Source organism: Misgurnus anguillicaudatus, chromosome 22, assembly GCF_027580225.2.
Source record: "Misgurnus anguillicaudatus chromosome 22, ASM2758022v2, whole genome shotgun sequence".
Classification (NCBI taxonomy): Eukaryota; Metazoa; Chordata; class Actinopteri; order Cypriniformes; family Cobitidae; genus Misgurnus; species Misgurnus anguillicaudatus.
This window is the reverse complement of record NC_073358.2, coordinates 45,667,869-45,691,782: the sequence shown is the minus strand read 5'-3', so window position 1 is coordinate 45,691,782 and position 23,914 is coordinate 45,667,869. Positions and strand designations below refer to the sequence as shown.

The 23,914-nt window shown below is 35.7% G+C and overlaps 1 protein-coding gene and 1 long non-coding RNA gene across 4 annotated transcripts; one reads left to right on the top strand and one right to left on the bottom strand.

Moving 5' to 3' along the window:
- Positions 1–1,344: 1,344 nt before the first annotated feature.
- Positions 1,345–13,298, bottom strand: LOC141358976 (uncharacterized). The gene is made up of 3 exons (XR_012365570.1): positions 12,600–13,298; positions 12,231–12,278; positions 1,345–1,717 (listed from the first exon to the last, which is right to left on the bottom strand). It is a non-coding gene; the product is annotated as an uncharacterized lncRNA (long non-coding RNA).
- A 369-nt stretch (positions 13,299–13,667) lies between these two features.
- Positions 13,668–22,773, top strand: tbx1 (T-box transcription factor 1). Of its 3 annotated transcripts, none has more exons than XM_055198536.2 (8): positions 13,668–14,270; positions 15,437–15,827; positions 18,405–18,506; positions 18,678–18,849; positions 19,547–19,702; positions 20,640–20,707; positions 20,959–21,059; positions 21,742–22,773. In XM_055198536.2, exons 1-8 carry the CDS (start codon positions 14,084–14,086, stop codon positions 22,122–22,124), a joined length of 1,560 nt encoding a protein of 519 aa, XP_055054511.1. In that variant the 5' UTR covers positions 13,668–14,083; the 3' UTR covers positions 22,125–22,773. The 3 variants fall into 3 exon arrangements, with proteins under 3 accessions (XP_055054511.1, XP_055054512.1, XP_073717183.1); XM_055198537.2 differs by having other exon boundaries at positions 13,669–14,270; positions 15,488–15,827; XM_073861082.1 differs by lacking the exon at positions 13,668–14,270 and having other exon boundaries at positions 14,337–15,827.
- Positions 22,774–23,914: the final 1,141 nt, after the last annotated feature.

Genomic DNA, 23,914 nt, shown 5'->3' with positions numbered 1-23,914 from the left:
CTTATGTTAAAATCACACATTGTGCAAGGTAGAACACAGTATTGTGTTAATTCTGATGCTTTTTAATGTTACTATATTACCCATTTTAAAGCTAAAATCATTAGTGCCGTGGTGTTTCAATGGTTTTCGTGAGAATCACCCAAATTGTATTGAAATATTTACCTGCAAACTTAATTTTTAGCAAGTGTTACAACTAACCCCATGCCTGTTACAATTAACCCCACTTTGCACTTCTGTCACGTTTGGTGTAATTGTCTAAGAATGGTAAGTAATAGAAACAAACTTCAAATCTACATTTGTAGCAGAGATGTGTGTGTTGCGTGTGTAAATATATAATTAAATCAAACTCAAAAAATGTTTAATGATTGAGCCAGAACCAAAAAGCGTTAGGTTGTGCCCCGCTCTCCGCTATTTTTGAACACAAATGTGTATACATACAAACATTATTTACATTCATACATTTTGTGGACGCTTTAATCCAAAGCGACTTGCAGTGCATTGAAGCTATGCCTTTTTATCAATATGTTTGTTCCCTGAGATGGGACCCCATGACCTTTACATTCCTAGCACAATCCTCTATGAGTGTGTGAGAGAGAGAGACAGAAAGAGAGAGAGAAAGAGAGAGAGATAATTGTGCACTTTAAGTGTGTGTTTGCACACATGAGCCTCCACTGATGTCCTGCCACCCAGGTCGCATAGTCAGGTGTGTGAAAGGTGAAGTGGTCCATCACGATAGAGAGTGAGGCATCTCAGGCCTGCGCCTCACAAACGTGTGCATGCGTGCGTACAAACACGCCTAATACAGAGTCACCTGATACAACATTAGAGAAGCGTCCCACCTCTGATGCTCACCGCACCACAACGCACCATAAACACAAACTTAACCCAAAGTGCCACGGCCAAACAACTGAAAGTGAGTGTGTGTGTGCTTTAAATCTCAATGATGACAGTATGCAGTACGTGTGTTAGATCTACAGTCTCATAAAATTTAAACATTTATGTGCAACAATGCATGAACAGAAACATGAGAAAGTTATTTGATTATATCTAATTATTTTAAATAAAATTTAAAAAATGTATTTTGACAAAAGCAGTGATTTTAAAGAATCATATCCTTTGCTGTTTGCTGATTCGCTGTTGTCTGACCTAGATCAGGGTTCCCTCATTCCTTCAGGATTTGACTACGTCCATCCCACCACACTGCAGATCACTGCTGGACCACAAAGGGGAGCTCCAGCTTTTAGGAAAATTGCAAAGACAAACAAACTACTCTCAGACAACTGTGACTCCACAAAACCCATAAGACATCAACAAACTACACAAACAGTTTTAGAAGCAGTTTTAATCACAAAAAGACAAGACAACACTGAAAGATGCAGGACACTAAATAAGACCTCATAAATGAAACTCTAAAATCATAATGACACTTTGAGAAGGTCCAGAGCATAAACACACTTCAATAAATATCATCACACGCGAGCTGTGCCAAATATCCCATCGTTCCACGTCCCACACCGAACCAGAGAAGATGAATGGAAAGAGAAATTAGACCCAAACACGGTTTTCTCTTTTTACCCTCGACTCATTAATGTGTTTTTACTCCTCTCGCTTTATCCACATGGGAGGTTATTACAACACGCTGCAGCAAGAGGCTTCAGCCCGTTGTCTGTTTTTCTTTTCTCCGCTCGCCCAAGATTCGCTCCATATTTCAATCTGGCTGAGGGTGTAAAAAGAGTTTTGTGTGACCGAGAGTAGAGGAGGAGACACAAAAACAAATAACATGCTCGTACAAATCACGATTCTTTTGACTAGTGAAAATAGAAGAAAATCCTGAGAAAATCCCTGCGTTTTGTTCGGTTTCCCTCGATGTTGAGGAGTGTTTGTAGGGATGCATTATAGTGAAAGGATTGAGGCGGCGTGTCGTGGCATTTCTCAGGTGATGAGAAGTCAATGATTGAGAATCAGTAATGCTGAATGAGCTAAAGAGGAGCAGCTTAGGCTGCCTGACAAAAAACGAAAAGTATTGTTTGTTTTTTGACAACAATTAAATGTCATGTTTGAAATGTTTTATTTAAGCATTGGTGAAATATGTAGGTAAAGTATATTTAGCAATTAAACTACAAATTAAGGATTGGTTTGGACAAAAGTATAATTCAGTTACGTATATACATATATATACATATATACATACATACATACATACATACATACATACATACATACACATATAAATATATGTGTATGTATGTGTGTGTATATATGTGTGTGTATATATATATATACGTAACTGAATTATATACGTAACTGAATTATATATATATATATATATATATATATATATATATATATATATATATATATATATATATATATATATATATATATATATATATATATATATATATATATATTGTTTAGAATGTTAACATACGTAAAGCAAGCCAAGCTAATATAAAAATATGTCATCAAAAATATTAAAATTGAAACTATTAACAGAATGTGCTTTCGCAGGCACCTCACAGATTCTGTGCGGGCAACTTGGTGCCCGTGGGCACCACATTGCAGACCCCTGCCCTAGACATGGGTTCCCAAATTTTTATTTTGCGACCCACTTTGCATATAATCTATCCTGGGACCCACCAACATATTTTTAAATGAAAATGTAAGGAAACACATTTTATCTTTTATAATTAAGTAGTTTTTAAATTTTTTATGAAATGTATTTAATGCAATATCAAAATAACGTTTGTGTGTCATTCACCATACAGCCAAGCGACTTTGCGTGACCCACCTTATCTCACTGTGCGACCCACAGTTTGAAAACCCTTGAACTAGACCAGTGGTTCCCAAACTTTTTCAGAGTGCGGCCCCCCTTGTGTACGGTGCATTCCTTCGCGGCCCCCCAAAGAACATTTGTGACAAAAAACTGTTATAAAACTCAACATTTTAATAAAAAAAAAAAAAAACATTAAATTATACAAAAAAAGTAGTGATTTTGACTAGTAGCCTATTTTTTTTAGATTTAATTACACAAAATTCATGTTAAATTAATGTATTTAATAAAATGTCATAAAACTGGGGCCCCCCTGGCACCATCTCGCGGCCCCCAGTTTGAAAACCACTGCACTAGACCATAAAAGCAGTCATAAGGAGCAGGGGTATATTTGTAGCAATAGCCAACATTACATTGTATGGGTCAAAATAATAATTTTTTATGCCAAAAAATCATTAGGATATTAAATAAAGATCATGTGCCATAAAGATATGTTGTAAATTGACTACCTTAAATGTATCAAAAAATTAAGTTATCATTAGTTTTATGTGTTGCTAAGGACTTAATTTGGACAACTTTAAAGATGATTTTCTTAATGATTTTTTGCACCTTCAGATTCCACATTTTCAAATAGTTTTATCTCAGCCAAATATTGTCCTATGTTAACAAATCATAAATCAATGGAAAGCTTATTTATTCAGCTTTCATGCGATGTATAAATCTCAATTTAAAATATTTGCACCTGATGACTCGTTTTGTGGTCCAGGGTCACAAATGTTATTACACAAAGGCAATAGTAATTTAAAGCAATATGCATAAATGCATACAATAAGGGATTGAAACTTTGCAAAATATAGCACATTATCTCTTTTCACACAGCTGTCTGGAGCTAGAATATGTTTTGATAACATTGAATTATTGATAGCATTAATTCATAATTCTGAATCAATTCTCTTTTCACATTCAAGTACGGGCAATATGCAACCTTTTCATGATAAGTAAAGTTTTCAACAAGGTAAAGATGTAAATATTCTCCATTACGTTTTTAAAGCATTTTTATTATGTTCCAGTTAAGTAAGTGCAGGATTGTCATTTTAATTCACAGAATTCCCACAAAGTATGTTGTCTCCCAAAAATTTGTGTCCATTCTTGGTCACATCCAAACCGCATGCATGTTTCCCTCATCTAACATAGAAAACAGGCTAATATTTTTCTGATGTCTGGACTCTATCATCAGGGGTTATTAAAATATAAACAGATGGTTCAGTATATTGGTAATAAATGCTATCTCTGAGAAATTATATTACAAATTTTGACAGTAAATGTCACATATATATAACAAAAACAAACTATTTAATATGCATGTAAAATTTACAAATAAGATTGAATTCAGCTTATCCCTACACTGTAAAAATACTTTGCTGCCTTACATTTTTTTGTTAAATCAACTGAGATTTACAAGTCATGTCAACAGGGATGAGTTGTCACAACTTATAAAATATAGTTGAGAAAAGTCAACTTAATTTTATAAGTTATAACAACTCACCTGTAGTTATAACAACTCATCTCTAGTCAAGATAAATAATAGTAAGTTGAAATTAAAACAAAATGTAGAACAAAACAAAAAAAGAAACTTTACATTTTTATGGTGTATTGCTTACTACACTGTAAAAATCTTTGCCTTAAATTTTTTTGTCATGTCAACTTACTATTATTTATCTTGACTAGAGATGAGTTGCTACAACTTATAAAATATAATTTTAAAAAAGTCAACTTCATTATATATAACTTATAACAACTCATCTGTAGTTATAACAACTCTATCTCTAGTCACGATGAATAATAGTAAGTTAAAATGACTTGAAAATCTAAGTTGATTCAACAAAAAAATGTAAGGAAGCAAATAATTTTTTATAGTGTAATTTAAAAAATACTAAATGACAAATTAATGCATACTTTGAGCACAAATAACGGCATATAACCAGTAAAACTTAACATTCATCTGTAAGTTATTGTTAACAATATGCAATATCTACTGCTTTACAGTATATGTATCTGTCCTTCCCTCAGTATTTTGGAAAATCTTCATAGCCATCATACACAGACGGTCATTATAATAGTTTCCATATTACAGTTTGACGAAGATCTTTGGAATTCAAAATGTAAATGCCGCCACAAACCGAACCGAACTACAGCAGATTACGTTACCAGTTTGTAATATCCTTAAATTATAAACAGGTAACGTAATCTGCCGTACTATTTTTCTCACTGTAAAACAGTCATTCAATCTTCAAAACCTGCCTTAATGGATGCAAATGAAGCAAGTGTGACAAACATAATATACGGCTGGTACGTACTTTGCGTGGCACGGCGGTCAACCTACACCTCTCTCATAACGCTAACCGTACGGTCATCTGTAAACAGTCTTAACACCCGCTCTTCAAGTGCAAGAGATTCCCATAACTGTCCATGAACGGTAAGGGGGTGTCGGCCTGCATTACCCAATGAGCAATGGTCATGCCATAGTCTTCAGGGTCAACAAGTCGACTGCACCCACGTACACCCAGCAAATCCAGGTGCGCATACACTTGCAGACGCGGCCACCTGTGTATGTGAGACTGCACAAACACATACACAGTAAGGACATTTTGTAGACACCCTCAATGGACCACATGATCTCTTATCATTCACTGACAGAACACACATCATAAAGGTATCTAAACTAACGTCAGATGGAAGCCATTACAAAGATGATGGATCACTGGTCCTTATCAGAAGTACAGCCATGCAATCTGATTGGTTGAGAGGTTGTCTTCTCTCTCTCAAGGCCATATTATGGGAGTCAACACAAACATTAATAAAAATAAAGGCGTTACAAAGGTTATCAATCAGTCAAAGTTTTATGAAAAACTATTTTTTGTAGTATAAAGAACCTTTACAAATAACCTTTGTGAAAGGTTCTTCAGAAGTTATAGGTTCTTCATGGAACCACACAGCCAAAAATGGTTCTTTTATGACATCATGAAGGACCTTAATTTGTGTGAAAGGGAAAAACTTTGGTTGGGTCACATTACACTCAATATTGGAGATCTCGTGTAATTCTATGTACATGTTTTGATGTGCTTATATATTTGGACATGTACTAAAGGAGAATTCCTATAAATTCAATGTTCTGCTCATATCTTATTTTGTTTACAAGCAATATCCTTTGCTTCATCTGGAAAGAGAATTCTAAAATAATGGATATTTCCTGTGGGCCAGGCTTTATTGTGGCCGATATCGCATCCACATCAATTGTATCTTTTCTGTCGCTGGGGTGATACACTACACTGCAAAAAAAAATATTTTCAAGAAAAAAATTCTAAGTATTTTTGTCTTGTTTTAAGTAAAAATATCTAAAAATTCTTAAATTAAGATGCTTTTTTGATGAGCAAAATGACCCAAGAAAATAAGTCTAGTATTTAGACCAAAAATATTAAATTGAAGTGATTTTGTGTGCAAAACAGGCAAAAAAATCTGCCAATTGGTAAGCAAATTTTTAAGAAAAATGTTTCAAGATTTTTTTCCTCACCCCGTTTGCAGATTTTTTTGTTTGTTTTATGCACAAAATCAGTTAAATTTTATATTTTTGGTCTAAAAACTAGACTTATTTTCTTGGGTCATTTTGCTCATTAAGAAAAAGCATCTTAATTTAAGATTTTTTATTATTTTTACTGACAACAAGACACTATACTAAGATTTTTTTTTCTTGAAAATAATTTTTTGCAGTGTAAGGATCCGCTTTGTAACTTTACAGGTACAATGTTGTACCTTTTTAGGATCTATTGAGTAGCTTTAAAGGTACAGCTAACTGTTTTGTACCCCTACAATTTTACTGGCACAAAATCTTTTACACAATAGGTCCATATGGTATAATATTGTACACCAAGTTGTACAGTATACACAAAAAAGCATAGCACTCCAGCGACAGAAAATGTACAGTTTTGTACCTTTTTTGACAGTATGGGGTGATAGGTAAAGGATTGCCATTTTACTAAATTCTTCTGGACACTAGGGTGTCTTAAAATGCACTCTTTAAAAAAAGGTAACCCTGTAAGCACCTATATAGATCAAAAGTGGTTTACTTTATTATGCAATGCAATCACATTACAATCCTTCAATGAATAAACTGCAGACGAAAATAGATTGTAGGGGGACATCTTTACATTTATGTATTTGGTAGATGCTTTTATCCAAAGAAACTTAAAATAGGTATACATTTTTATCAGTATATGTGTTCCCTGCATGGGTTCGAAGCTATGACTTTTGCACTGGTAATGCAATGCTTTACCATAAAGCCATACAGGAGCATAAAGTCCTTACTGTAGCTGTTCTTAACTGTGGTCTGTGGACTTCCATGCACGAGCTGCATTCTCAGAAACGGATTGAAGGCAACAGACGGGACACAAATCGGTGGTCTGCAGTAGCAGCAGGAGGGAGAAAAAGAGAAAGAACAAGGGAGAGAGATGAGCTTACGATCTCCCCAGACTAACAACATGAGACCTTCGCATAATAAAATAAACACCAGCTTGTGCCGGTGAAGAGGTCAACTGGAGAAAAACAGAGGGGAAATGGAAACGATAAAGACTGTTCTCCTGAGCTTTGGATAAGGAACCGGTACGTGTGATGGTAACAAACAGAGATTCTTCTTTTATTCGGAGCTTTAAATTAATTAGAGACACAAAAGCCCCAGATCCCTTTTAGGCAGGAGAAAGGTCTTAATTAATTTGGAAAACCACCACTGCCCTGATTCCATATCATCGGTTCTTTGTAACAGGAATGCCAGCTATTTACACTCCGACCAATAGGAGAGCTGGAGAGGGGTTAGGTGATGATGGGCTTGCCGCCTCTGCTCAGATAGGAAAAGGATACTTTTCAAAAGCTAAAAGCTTTCCCATTTTAAAACAAAGGTGGGGGAGAGAGAGTAGAGAAGTGATTTTTGGGGAAAATCTAAGTCGATGGGACATTCCAAGGTCCTCTCTGTGAAAAATGTACTTCACAAAATATGCTTTCATGACTCTTTCAATGGTTGTTTTCTATTCATTGTGAACCTGTGCATGACATTTATCATTTATACTACAATATGGAAAAACCCACCCCAACCCCAAAATATAACATATATGTTTCTGCACTCTGTGTAAAATCATTATTCACATGTCCAAAAGTATATACAAAACAGTAAAAAGATTCAATAAATTATTGGTAATTTTTATATTTTCGAGATCCAACTATCAACATTCAAGAGTGGATTTGGTTTGCACGACTGATGTTTGGCAAACGTGACAAAGGCTGGGAGAATTGTACAGATAAAAAGCTTTTTCTCTTGACAAATTAAAGGGTGTCATGCCTTTTAAGGGAGGACGACAGAATGAGAAAATTTGGAGGGTGCTTTTTAATTTTAAATAGAGCAAATCCTTTTAGAGTTCATAAAATGGATAAAAAAATATTTAATTTGTGGGGCAGACAATTACTGAACCTAGAACAGCCTTTAAGTTAGAAAAATCTGAATATTTAAATGAAGTCATGGTATAATAATAATAATAATTATTATTATTATTTTTATTATTATTATTATTATAATTCGAAAACCTAAAATAAAGTTTGCTGAACCAAACGATAAAAGTTTTCTAGACGAACGGTTAACCGCGACATAAATATTAAGAAAAACTTTTTTTGAAGCTTTGAAAGTATATTACATTTTAAAACTTTATTTTTAAAACTCTAAATCTAAGAAGAGCAGTTACCATATCATCATATTAACTTTATCCCTGAGAAAATTTGCGTGCCAACAGTTGCGCTTTGCGTTCAAGGTTAGTGGTCTGTTGGACACGAGGGGATAACGCTGTCATTGTGTCCATGCCCATTGTGTTTTCGTGTTCACATAGTGAAATGACAAAAATAAAAAACAACAGTTTAACAGGAAACGTTAGAAAAAGATTTTTGCGAGCCAGAAAGGAAGCCTGTTTTACTGTAAATGTTACTTAAACATGCCCAGTTCGCGTCACCAGTAATTGTCACAATATCCCGTTTCTGAAAGACTGATCCCATGACAGTGATTCAAAGTGAGCAAAACTATCAAAGGAACATCAAGATTTCGTTTTTTGAGGCGTTATTTTCCAAATCTTTATTTCTCAATTCAATGATTATAGAAATTATAATAACAATATATAATAAAAAGAATCATGATAAAATGAAACTTATTTTGTTTATAATTTTATTTATGAGTGGATGTGAATTCCCTAGGATTCGAGCCCATGACCTTGGGGTTGCTAGCCTTATACTCTACAAATTGTGCTACGCGAAAGCCAACAAAATATATAATTTAATTGCAGTTGTGTGTATTTAAATAATGCTTCATTATATGAATATGATGAGTAATGAGACATTTTAAGAGACAAGCATATTACACTGTCAACATCCTCCGGAATAGTAATAACTAATATTCGTTAACCTAGTTAATCGGAAATGCAGGCATTTGCATTTCTAATAATATTTGCATTTCTACAAATACCAGGACCTGAACATCCTCGTGTGTATTTGCACACGACTGCTATGTGAAACCAGTTTGGGAATCAGGGGACATCCACTCAGCAACCCAACTGCCAGCGGTCAGATTCTCACTTCCTCCGGCTCTTATTCGGGGATTTGGGCTAATATTTAGATAGTATAGGATTTTATATACGGTCTCCACGTATGAATGTTGAAAATCAGCGCTGCGCGTTCTTTTGACACGTCATGATTTATTATCTGCTAATTGATCTCGGGTTCTAATTAACATCTGACCGCTTTTCCTTTCTCTGGGGCTTTGTTAAAATGGGAGAGATACCTAAAAACGCCTGAAGGCTGCAGACTGCTCTGTGAGCTACGTACAGTGGAAGGATTCGCTTCATAAATCTTGGATGCTGATAGAAGCGAATATGAAAAACATATTCCAAGGCAAAAGTTGAAAGACTCGAGACAGGGCCTGAAATTAGGCTTTCTGTTTGTGTTTGGGTGTTTGCAATGTTTTTTCACTGCAGATCAATCATGCTCGTACCTTTGAAAGGGTGCGGAACATGTCTTAACATATGAAAGTTTCTAATGAGGCATGGGTGCGAGTTCATGTCTCGTGTTTCTAGCAGAACCCAAACTCCGCGTGCAGGACCACACAGTTCACATCTCACCCTATTTAATGTACGCACCCGAAATGCATAAACAACTGCACGAATTGTTTCCCTCTTATATCACAAAATTTCCTGGAAAAAAATTATGTGTATTTTCCATACGAACTCGTTTTATTTACTGTGGATACGACTTTCACTAAATTACCATCACTAATAACCAAACAATAAGCCTACATAGTCAACTTTTATACTGCGTTTGAAACAATTTTTTTCTGTTTTAATGAGCATGTCAATACGCCTAGAGTCAAGCAATTAATGAATTATCTTATTATACTTTTTAAGTTAATTTAAAAACTGGTGATAAAATGTTACTTTTTCATTTAATACAACGGATTTCTCTGAAAGGAAGTGAAGAATAAAGTTAAGTTTTACCTCATATTTTACATACATTAATAGGGTCATTATTACGTCGTAATAAGAAATGGTACCCAAACTTGACCTGAAATAAAACAAACATCTCAACTGAAGGCCGTTTTGTGTATAACGCATCAATAATTAAATTTAGCGGACTGTTTTTATTTACATTTAGACATTTTATATATAACAAATTAATGTAATCAAACATCTGCTTATTAGCGTAAAAACATTATTTGCAATACTGCATCATTTACGAGAATGTATTAATTGTAGGAAATTGATTGTCCTTTATTAGTTGATGCACTTTACTGAATTTATTCATAGAAGTTTATATTGTTTCTATGACGTTTCTATTCATAGAAATTATATTGTTTATAATGCGCAAATTAAGTGTATAAGCCGCGCCGTCCAAAAGGATTGGCAACAAAAAAGCTGTAAAATAAAAGCTCAATAACGACCTCAGCAACATAGAATATAATAAATTAGTTTGTACGTTTAAACACTTTGCAGAGTAATAAATGTTATTATAAATTTATAAGAAAATGGTCAAGCCGTTTTCTATTCGACATTGTCACATTTAAATTGTATTGCTATAGATAACTTAGGTTGGCAATAAACGGTTAATAGGCTATAATCTCTAGATACCTTATAAAACTTATTCCATTAAGACATTTCATTGGGTATGTTTCATAGAGTTTTGTTAATGTTTAATTTTATGCAAATCTGACTCAAATATTAAACTTTTATTCGGGAATTTCCAAATGGTGCTCTGTTTAACAGCAAACGAAGAATTAAGCCAATCGCAAATAACATTTGCTCTCTATTAACATACAGTTGCTATGATAAAGGGAATTGTATCAGTTCATTCAAACAGTTCTCCCTCACAAGATCTGGTAGCAGCTAACGGTAATAACAATAACAAACAATTGCAACATTAAATGTAATACATTTAGTTACCTGCAGTATCTTGTATAAGAAAAAAATGTCTGCAAAACAGTATGGTGGCTATAAACCTGGTGGATTCTGACAGATGTCGCTGAGAGACAAATCTGGAAGTATGTCTTCCTTACAACCGCATCCAAACTAATAATGTGTAAACCCATATTAATGCTACTTAAATAAACTTTTATTACTAGTATTAAACCGTTATATTCCAACATCCCCAATCCCCAGTGTCTGTTAAATGTAACAGAAATGCTTCACAGGAAATATATATAAAAACTGATAAAATGTTCATTGTTTCTATAGCTCAATTAAAACTCGAAGCATGAATTGGTATATTGCATTGGTACAGCAACGGGATGAATCACGAGGAAACATGGGCCTATGACAAAAAAATATATAAATTGAATGCACTGTAAGGCGCTTTCGATAAAAGCGTTTGCCAAATGTATATGTAAATTAAAATATATTTTAAAAGATAATGCATAGTTTAAACCAATATTATTAATTATTATTATTAATAATAATTACAATATTAATCTAATATTAAGATATAGAGCCAAAAACTTAGGTTAATGCAATTTACCCCCCTAAATCTTTTGTTGATGGATCCGTTTGAACTTGTACTTTCAGAGGATGCAATGCGTGTCTAACCGAAATACCAACACGTTTTTATAAAATAAATTAAACACGCTATATATGTTTGTATAATGCATATTTTTTATTTGTGCAAAGGATAATGGTTTAGTTTCATTGCGCAAAATGCAAGCGTGCCCTCCAAACATGCCTACGTGTAATAATGAAGCGTAAACCTTACGGTCTGTCCCGTTTTATCAAGCTCTGAATTTTGTCTGTTATCACCTGAGTATTTACAAAGGACGTTTCCGGCTTGTCAGTGATGAAGTGATCTGGAATCACAAGAAGTAGGCTATCTGATAAAAAGGGGAAATACTTACTTACGTGTGCCGCTTGATCTTGCATAAAATCATTGCACCTTCCCATTCCTAAAATAGAAAGAAAAATAAATATATAAAAAACAAGCATAGATGCGTCACCAATATAACATTTAATCCCAGATACATACATTTAAATTATTACTGATTTTATATTGACAGAAATATTGGCATAAATTGATACATTGTTATACTGTCATTTACGCCAATGTAGTCCAAAGTAGCTTTTTTTCAAAATCTTGTAATCGAGAGATATAAGAAGTTTTTTTAAGTATACCATGTGTTCAGAAACTGTGAATTACGCGAAAATGCCATTTGTTTTCAAATATTATTTGTAATAATTCATAGCTTTAGAATCAAGAGCCCACACACCTCAACTCTGCCCTTAGGGGAAGAAAAAAATCATCACCGTTGTTTATTTACGACCGACAGCATGATAGGAGTAAGATAAACATCCAAAAACAAATAGTGTTAAGCTGCAGTGAAAACAGTGGTGTCGCTAACTAGGTTATCTCATTAGTACCCCACTGCTTTTGCCTGTTATTTAATCACCCGAGTGTAAATTAGATTCAATCCGGTCGCTATCGCCGCAAGTCAACAGAACGTTACTTTTGTTTCTATTCATTAAATATGAACCTTGATAAGCCGATAACCAGATAGATATTGTATACCAGAGAAGGGTCAAGTGCCAACGCCACGCGCTACACTCCTTACGTTTCACGAGTACTTGGGTTATTCTCTGGCGGGGTCGAGTTGGTTGGCAACTGCCTTTTTTGCAAAAAGGTTCAGTTAAGGGAGTGTTTAACGCAGCAATTAATTGCGTAAAGGTGTTTGCTATTAAGAAATGCAAAAAAGGTGTACTCCACTGGATATTTGGTATAAAATAATAATATTTAATATTTTAAAGCTTTGGTCGTAATGTGTTTGTTTAAATTTGATAAATGGCTCTTAACACGTCAAATAAAGATAAAACGATTAGTAACTTACTTATATTTTGTTTCGTCACGAATTAAAATTTTAAATACACAGAAAGGCGGCAACTGTAGTGCGCATGTGCCTTAACGCGAAGAAAGGGGGTCTGAGAACTTGTAAAATAAGAACTAATGTTATAGTAATATCGCCCCCATGAATGTACTGATAGGCTAAAAGCTTTAAGCTGGATTCGTTTAGTAAGCAGTTCAGAGTGCATGCTTGCAATTCATTGGTGAACAGTTCAGGGTGGCTACATGCAATTCATTGGTGTACAGTTCAGTTCAGTCTTTGCATGCAATCTAATGCACGACTAGGGAGAAAAGGCACAACGTAGGCTATAATTTGTTGTAAAAGTGCACTTTGAAGCCGGACATCCGCGTGACGTTTACTTTTGTTTTTTTCCTTGCTAGTGAATTCAAATCTGGTACCGTGATTGACAAGCTTCTATTCAAATAAAACATCCCGTGTAGAGAGTGCACACTTTTTTAACGCCGTGCACGGGAGGCGTGGAGCTTGAGCTTCTGACACTCTCACCCGCAGTCGCTCCTCCGAGTCCCAATGACATTAGCCAGGCACCGCGTCTAAAGCGAAAAATGTTTTGAAGCGGTTTAAGCGCGATGTTTTAATACAGCTGGACGTGCTCGAACAGATCTTTTTAATTGGAGCATATAAAGCAGACCATGTCTTGCCAAATTCAGTGGGAATAGTTTGTTTTGAAAACAGTGGAGTGCACCAACATCGCCAAAAGGTATATTACCAACGAATGCAACTTCAGTAACGTTTTCTTCGAGTTTTTGTTTATGCTGCCTGTGTTCCCGACATGGAATAACTCGGAAGGGGGAGTACGGGGGCAAAACGCTGTTCTTTGACTCGGTTTCTCTCTTATGGACGACAGTAGTCCCCTTTCTCCAAAGGCAAATGCTTTCAGTATTGCCTCTCTGATTTCAGCGAGGGAGCAAGCAGGAAACGCAACGTTTGACAAACACTGCACTGGCCTGGACAAGCAAGTGGCGCAAAACTGCACCAGACCCTTAAAAATGCATTACAGCACTGTCACGCGGGAGATGGAAGGTACGGGCACGATCTTGATCATAACCTTGTGATTTGTTGGCCTCGCGCAATGTGTTTACGTAGATGCAGACACTACTTGCGCGAGCAAGATACACGTGCATTTTACTATTTTAATATTTAACACTTTATGCAACACAACAGTGAATAAATGAAATATAAGGGTTTCCTTGAATATAAATTCGTATAACACTGTACAAAGTCGTATAAAGTTGCATATTACAACTTACGTGGTCAAATAAATAGGACGGTCATTGCCTAGTATAACCCGGACAAGTAATCACGTTGTTAAAAGCGCGTGTAATGCAAATAAAAGTTTGCAAGGTGTCACAGAAACTTGGAAAGTATTTATCCACGTCCAGCCCAGTGTATTGACGGATGAGTCTGTCAGACGCGCAAAATTGTGAATAAAAGAAAATGCTCTAGAAATGAACCGGGAGGTTGTGCCTTCGCTTATCCCACGAACATCACGTAACATTCATTGTTTGTTTGTCCTTGCTGCGCGCTGTTTGCTCGCTTTGCAAAAAAAAGTTTACTCTCCGTCGTGCCAGCCAACCAGTCTATTGTTAGAGGAGGGCGATGTGGGCGATACACTTATCGAAAAGTAACTGGGTGCCGGAAAGCCCATTATAAGGGGCGCACTTCTCTGTCAATCAGTCTCGTCCCAAGGCGAGGAAAGGCACATTACCTGCAGTTCCTTATCTAAATAGAAATAAGAACCGGTTTTATCGCAAAGGGGAGGCCCTATGCGAGAGATAAGAGAGAAGTCTGGATTTCAGTTTAGCATACAACTGTGGTGCGGGACAGAGACCGCCTGGAACACTTCAGCGCGCAACGCTTTAAAAACAACAGAGCGCATTTACGCATACGTTTACGATCATCGGCAAGCAACGCGAACTTTAAGTACACTTTAACGTTTTTACAGATTCAGCCAAGACGACATTTCAAGCGCGGGCTTTCTGCTTAACTAGTTCGCCTAGGCATTATGCGTTAACCTAAAAGGAGACCACCGTTCCTAAAGTTGGATGCATTCACAAAAGGAAACCTTAATCTCGTGAGGACATCGTGAAATTACTTTCTATAGGCAAACCACTGCATCAACTTGCATTTTGTCAATTTGAACTCGACTCGAGCGCACATTGTAAAACCAATTTCTGGAATGATTTCAGCAATATCGAGCCCGTGGCTGACGCAGCTGTCCCATTTTTGCGATGTTGCAGCCTTCACGACCAGCAGCCTGAGCAGCCTCAATACGCCCGGGAGTTACCATCTATCACCTTCCCCTGGGGATCCGTACAGCCATCATGAAACCCAGTTTGAGCCGTGCCCGGCAGCCCAACACGCCTACAACTATTCCGGATCCAATCCAGCACAGGCCCCGGCGCAAGGAGACACCGGGACATCCAACTGCTCCTCGTCGTCGTCAAGCTCGACGCCGAACAAAACGATGGTGAAAAAGAACCCTAAAGTGGCGAATATTAATGTACAGTTGGAAATGAAGGCGCTCTGGGATGAATTTAATCAACTCGGAACTGAAATGATTGTCACAAAAGCTGGGAGGTGAGTTGACAGGTTTCTGTACTTGACTTACAGCTGAAATACTTGATATTTAAAGTCATTTCCTTGATAATTTTAGAACATTTGTACAAACAAATTACGGCTTGGATTGATTGCATTAACAAACATCCAAACATCTGTACATTGATAACAGATCTTGAATTATATTTCAATAGTTAAACTGATTAATAGACTATTATCGATTCATTACAGTATGTAAATTAACCACTTATCTGTTGAGCTTTATCAGTAATAATTATAATTAATAGAAATTATTATCAAGTGTGTGAACACATTTACACATGCAAAGCCGATCAAATTGACTTAGTGTAATGGGAACTTTTTATTCTTTTTTTTTTAAATGGTTAAATAACTCTAAATAAATAATCCTAACAGTGCGTTAGCTTAGCACAATCATAGGCATTTACAATGAAGTGTAAACAGTCTATTGTGTGTATTTACACAGTGATAAGACAGGATAAGAAGATAACACGAGATACAGTTAAAACATATTTTACTCACCTGTGTTAAAGGGCTCCTGATTTATACGCAGAGCTGCAATGTGTTATTTCTTAAATATTCATATATTATAAAGCATTCATATATAATATAGCTCTTATATTTTTCTGTGTATTCAGGTGAACGTCGAAAGTGTTTGCACTTTATTCATTTAAAATAGGCCATGACTAAATAAAACCATAACAAATAATATATGACAAAGATAAATGGTTTTAAAATAATCAAAACGCAGGCGCGTTAACACAAATGAATGCACATACCTGTGTTTGGACACGATGAGGCCTCAGACAGGAAGCTTATGTAATAATGTGTCTATGCTCATAAAAATAAAATAGCAGGAAAATCATGATACTTGTGCTAAATGCGGTCAATACGTGGCGAACGTTTATTCAGTTTAGTGTTAAATTAATATGCTTTGGCTTGCTACATCTAATAGCAGTTCGCTCTGAAATTAAACATTATATGTATCATGAGCAATGTTCAGAATGCTTAAACAAACGTAGCTTCTTTTACAGCACGTAGCCTAATATTTCAGGCACACTCGTCTGTCTGTTAATATTATACAGATTCTAGACAGATGTTGCATAGCCTATCGTATCTCAGCACAGCCTTTATTTTCTATATATATGTTCTGTTATGAACAATTTCCCCAGTTCATGGTATCTTTGCCTTACATTTAATCGTGGCGTAACCAATTGCACTAAATTGTAAATTTCTTTCGCAATTTTCAAGCTTCTAAAAAGCTAAGGCCCATGGGCAGGTTGACAACCAGTGAAAATATAATTTCAGTATGACCTACTAAAATCAAATGTCAGTTCTCTTCAGAATTTTTTTTTTTGTGTATCTAATGTCGCTATTGCATCGAGCATGTCAAGTATGCCTTGATTTCATAAGGGTCACTATGATTATTAAAATCTCATCTATTTTTATTCAATTTCATTGCACATAAAAAGATGAAGTGTTAAAATGCATGCAACGTAGTAAAACACTGCATGTCTAGAGAGTTTAAATTAAATGCTAAATATTTTTAAATAAAGTACATAGCTACGTATAAATGCAATGCGCTTAAGAAACTTAAAATTATATTGTAGATTTTTACTATTTTTTTTCTTTAAATTTAATAACGGACACTTATTATTTTTATTAGTTATTTTACAATCGTTTATGTAAATAGAGGGTAAATGCTTAATAAAATAATAACTAATGTTAACTAATGTTATTGAAATGTAAACAAGCTCACGTGGTTCCGTCTATGCATTAACTAGCTGCTTTTGGTAATGATGCATTTTAAGACTTATTTGTACTTAACTGCATGGTGGCTTACTGTAATGCAGTTTAATAGATTGGATTTTAATAATCATGGTCACTCTTACGAAATCAAGGCATATTTGTCTCGATTTGACTCGCTCGATTAAAAATAGCGTCAGATGTTATAAATCTGGGACATATAAGGGAAACAGGCATTTTAACAGGTCATAATGAAAAAATATTTTAACTGGTTGTCCACTTGCCTGTGTGTCTGTGCTTTTGTACAAGGTCATCTGTCATTCCAAATGAGCTGACTACATTATATCTAGGCAAAGCACTTTCAAAGCTACTTTAGCTTCACCTATCCACAACTAGCGCCCTGAAAAGACACTCATGCTCACTGAACAATGATTCCAGTATCACTTTCACTGGCATACAACATGTGGTGATCCTGAGCTTTAGAAAGTACCATTGTATTTAGGGAGCTTACTACGGTTTCAAAGGAATGTGTTTGTCGATACACTTTTTGAACAACTTGTGTTTGGCGAATGCATCCTTTATTAAAATGCATGTGTGTGTGTGAGAGAGAGAGTGAAAGTGAAGATAATTCCTAAAACTCAAAAAGAAAAAATGCAGGCCTACTGGAATTTCAAAAATGCATGAAAACATATCCATGCAAAATGATCAGCAGTCAGACTTAATAAGAAAAGTAATTTCATAGGGATATTTATAGATTTACAAATTAGTGAATGATTGCAAATGGTAAAAATGTATATTAAGATAGTCTAACTCTTTCTGCATTCTCTTCTCCAGACGAATGTTTCCAACATTTCAAGTCAAAATATTTGGAATGGACCCAATGGCAGATTACATGCTACTTATGGATTTCCTACCTGTGGATGATAAACGATACAGGTATTGCATTCTGTGTAATAAGATACTGTATACAATCCAATCATAGTGCATTAACTGTAAACATCATATTAACTCAAAAAATAGCCCAAATCTAGATGTGCAACCCAGGTAAAATAAGTCTAATAATTTAAAATAAGTTTAAGTGAAAATTGTTTTTCATTTTCTATGCAGGTATGCGTTCCACAGTTCATCGTGGCTGGTGGCGGGCAAAGCCGATCCAGCGACACCGGGCAGAGTGCATTATCACCCGGACTCACCTGCCAAAGGAGCACAGTGGATGAAACAGATCGTTTCATTCGACAAACTAAAACTAACCAACAACCTACTAGACGACAATGGACATGTACGTGTTATTTTTATAGACCGGTACTACTACCTTTAAACTAACAGCTAGGCCCGACATTGCAAAAATAGCTTCCTATAATTGTTCCCTTAAGCATCCACTCTTTTTTATCCAATTCCTACACGTTTCCTAGTGTAGCCGAATATTGAATGGTTGATTCTGTTATATTTAATAAGATGTTTGATTTAAAAAGAGTCAGTGTGGACGTTAGCAAATGGAGCATTTTTACACTGTATTAAATGATGTGATACCATTTTTTAGAGAACAGCACAGACCAGTGGAAGTTTATTATCTGTAAATTATTAGTCTTGTCACAGATCTAATATAAGCACAGCGTTTTATAGCAGCATTTGCGTATAATAAAGTGGAGGTGAACATTTAAATAGAAACATATTTTTCCAGAAATGTATTTTTGTAAATTATCCGGTCATGTAGGCCTAATAATTCTTGTTAGAACATTTGTTTATGGTTAGCCAGTTTTTTCCACATTTTAAGTTAACAACATATTTTTACGGTTTTTTTTAAATATGTTTATAACGAAGTAATAAATCTTCAAAATAAGCTATTAATTAATTGAATCGTTATTAAAGCGCTCAGAATTACAATGACGCAAAAAACCTCAAGCATAGCGCTATCATAATGTTGTGATCATTTTAATATTTAATCACGTTAAATTGTATGTATTGCTCTCTTGCAGATCATCCTGAATTCAATGCACAGATACCAGCCCAGATTTCATGTGGTCTACGTGGATCCTCGGAAAGACAGCGAGAAATACGCCGAGGAAAATTACAAGACGTTTGTTTTCGAGGAGACCAGATTCACCGCCGTCACAGCCTATCAAAATCACAGAGTAAGTCTTTATTTCTGACACTATAATTACTACTTTAAAAAAGTATTTTTATGTAGTCATCTACCACAATTGAAATATTATAGCAAGAACAGACTTAGATAAAATATTAATAAAAAACTACACATCTTTAATTTAGCATGTCAATTATCAAAGTGTTAATGCTCGTGACTTTAAAACCTAAAAAGACATTATCCTGCCACATTAAAATATCATATAATTGTTGGGTAATATTTTTAGAATCGACATTATTCACTTTAAAAAGTATTTTACATTTAATTGCTAGTTTAATATCTCGATTACGAAAACACGGGATCGCGATTGCTTTGGTCATTTTAAACAAGACGTGTACCGTGTTAAAATACATTTTACACTTGACTTAGATTCGATCTGAATGTTGAATGCTTTGGTGTCAGTGATGCTCCAGCACAGCTGTCCAGTGTTTTTCTTCTTTTTCATCTGTCTTTCCTGCTCTGTCTTCTATCAGTTTGACCTCTTGATCTCTAACTCTCACCGCGGGCTTTACATTTGTTTTTCAACTCATTCCGGAAAATCACGCGCACATATCTTCATCCATCGCTTTCACAGGGCCTGCGGGCGTTGATATTTAACAAATCGACTAAATCTGTCGAGCAATAAATGTTTAGCTACGTTAATTCAAATATACAACCCGCGCCGCTTCGCGAATAGGCCTATACCTCACATTCATTAAAGTTGTATATGCTATTAATTGGAGCGTAACCTCGTAGAAACAATGAGTTTACCATTTAAAAACGACTTGTATTAACACAAGTCCCGGAATGGACTTTGAGAAATGATTACCTATATAAACAATTTCATCATCTGAATGAGAATAAATGAACAATTATGGGTGGTCAATCCTCGATTTTGTGCACTTGACAACTAAATTAACATCACATTATCACTCTCTTTCTTTCAGATAACACAACTGAAAATTGCCAGCAATCCGTTTGCCAAAGGTTTCAGGGACTGCGATCCAGAGGATTGGTGAGTTTTTATGCTACAAATATATATTTTTTGATAAAACATGGACAGATTGTAAGCAACGTGATTAGGGACTATTTATACTGAAAGATCAAATGTCTGACTAAGCAAATACAATGTGTAACACACAGTGTAATGTTATTAGCAGCTAATGTGAAATGATTTATTGCTATATTTCTTACACAAACCACTTATTCATACACTGTAAACAATGTATTTGAGTGCATAGTACTGATTGCATGCCTACTTTTCAGGCCCAGGAATCACAGGCCCGGTTCTTTGCAAATCATGAGTGCGTTTGCTCGAACCAGGAACCCAATGTCCTCCCCTCCACAGCAAAACGGCACAGAAAAAGGTGTGTATATAAGACACAACAAACAAAGTGTGCATGTAATACACGTACAAAGGTTGGATAGTTTCTTATATAGATTAAACTGTATGCCTGATATATTTCTATACAGTACCATACAGCATGCTTAGGAACGTACACCCACATGCATTCGGATATGAATATGTCAAAGTAAAAAAGCAAGGATCTTCAGTCATGTAATGGCTCCAGTCTGTTTGGTTTCTCAGCATTCTGCTGGGTAAAACAGTTACATTTGTCTAGTTGAGCACTGCAAATTTCAATACACAAAGGTTTGAACAGCTGCATGCCTGGAGGACATGCTCAGACTGAAATCTCCTCGGCACAGTTTTTTTCCCTGTCTTGCGCTTTGTGTAAAATGATTTCCTGTGAGAATTTGCCTGTTTGGCAGGACGACACTTATGTCTTACCCTGCCAATCAAGCACAATACGTCTCATTTCGCAAACGAACTAAATTACACGGCTTTTCCATTTGAGTTCAACAAACTTATTGTTTGGGCCTCTTACATAGTTTGTACAGAGCCATTGAACTGTTAATGTGTGTCTGTACACAAACACATTTCTAATCAACAGTTCAATTCTTCCAAATAAACCTAAAAATAACACATCCTTTATAGTATAAGCACGTCATGTTGTTACAACAGCTTACACGTTTTCTTTTTCATCGCAGAGGACAGCAGGAGAGAATATGATCGTGACCCCACCGGCACTCCCATCCATTCAGACCCGGCTCACCAGCTGATGTCCAGAGTTCTCAGCCCTGCCCTTCCCGTTCTCGGCGGGCTACACGCCGTGCCCCTCACAGCCGGACACCGCAGCCCACCCCACGAACTACGCCTTGATGGACACCCCCAACCACCGGATACCCTTCACCACCATCCTTACAAGTATCCCACCACCTATGAACATTATCTGGGAGCCAAGACCAGACCATCTCCGTACCCTTCACCGAGCATTAGAGGCCACGGTTACCACCCCCATATGAACCCAACCACAGCCAACATGTATTCTGCGACGAGCGCGCCAACTAATTATGACTACGGAGCTAGATAATGACTGGGAAGAAACATGCTTTGGATTTGAGAGCCACATGGGACAAACATACAGGAAAATATACACCGTACCTTTGGTCCCAGACTCATGATATATGTGTCGAGGTTTGTGTTGGACACATCTTCTGAAGTGGCTATACTGCAGACAGAAAGAGAAATTGCCATATTTATTTGAAGGGACAAAATGTCTTTGTGGAACATAAGGATGAGCCCTGTGGACCCAGCGTGCCTAAGAACTCAGTCAGAGACCGTGGCACAAGTAAAACTAGTGTTCAGAGAAACAAGGAGGATATAAAGACTTCTTCAGACAAAATATGCATTATCATGGACTGGACCTGGACTTTTTTGTGTTGGATGCACTTTTAGTTTTTGCTTTTAAAAAGCCATAAATTATATATTACTTTTGAGCCATTGAGCTTCTAGATAGATAGATTATTTGCATGTCGCGCTGTTTTGAAGGTGCTGAAATGCCCCGATATGTTTTTTCTTTCTTTGGTTGAGAATCAATTGTTTTTGAAAATGATAGACCACCTTTAGCCGGTCCGTGAAGCTTGTAACGTGGCACTGACTTACAGCAATTCAAAATAAATACATGAACAGAATGACTGTGCTGAACTTGTAAAATAAACATGAAATATTTTACCTTTAAACATGTCCATTATCACCTTCAATTATTCACCAGGTTTAGCAGAAGCTTCCAATCCAACCCGTTCAGGGGTGAAACACTCTGGTTTTAGTCTAGATATAGTGGTTCCCAAAACATATTGGCGTGCGCCCACCTTCCCTTTATTATTTTGTTATTTAATATGGCAAAACATATTAAATTATACAATGTAGTGCTGTCTGTTAGTAGCCGAACCAACTAAGGTTTAATTACACAGAATTTAAATAAATGTATTTTAGAAAATGTCATAAAACAGAGTCTGGCACAATCTCGTGTCCTCCCCGTTTGAGAACCACTGCCTTATAGAATGTTTGGTTTGCAACAAAATTACATATCAAATAAATAATGGTGATATCTACATTTGAGCCCACTTTAACCTCCAGAAAATATTACTGCTCTTCTGACAATAATACATACATTTAATTTGATAGACTAGCATAAAATAAAATATAAAATATAGTTCAGCAAATTTAATGAAAAGAAATTATTGAATATTAGACATTAAATTGAAATCTTTTAATAGTTTCATTTTGTCTTGTTTATGATCCTTTAAATCCTTATGATTTAAACTTTTTTTAGTCAATACACTAAAACTATCCTTAATGCACTTAAACCATTCAAATAAATAAATCCTAGGAAGTGTATGGCCAAAGAAACAGAATAATAAAACTAAATATGGCCAACTATTTGATATTTAATATTAAAATATATCATGCCAAGTGCCATAGCTCATCATTTAATACAATTATCTAAAGATTAGACATTTGACATAGGAAAAATAATAAACAAACATCGCCCTGTATTCACAAAATAAACTACAAAAGTAAAATGCTCTATATTTATTTATACAGGCTATTTACAAATGTTTTGTACGGCTTATGCAATAGCACTGTATAGTGAATACTGTAATATATGTGACCTGCTGGTATGTTAAACGAGCCGAGGGGCGTACAGCAGTGTCTACTTCACTTTTTCTTAACAATGTGATTTGGGAAGAGGAAAGCAACGCTTGCACACCATTTGACCTCTGACAGCTTAAGACTCTCTGAAGTATTAAACCTTACACAGCTATTTAGGTACCGACTCAAATGTCTTATATTTTTAACACTATTTTGCGCTTTAGAAAG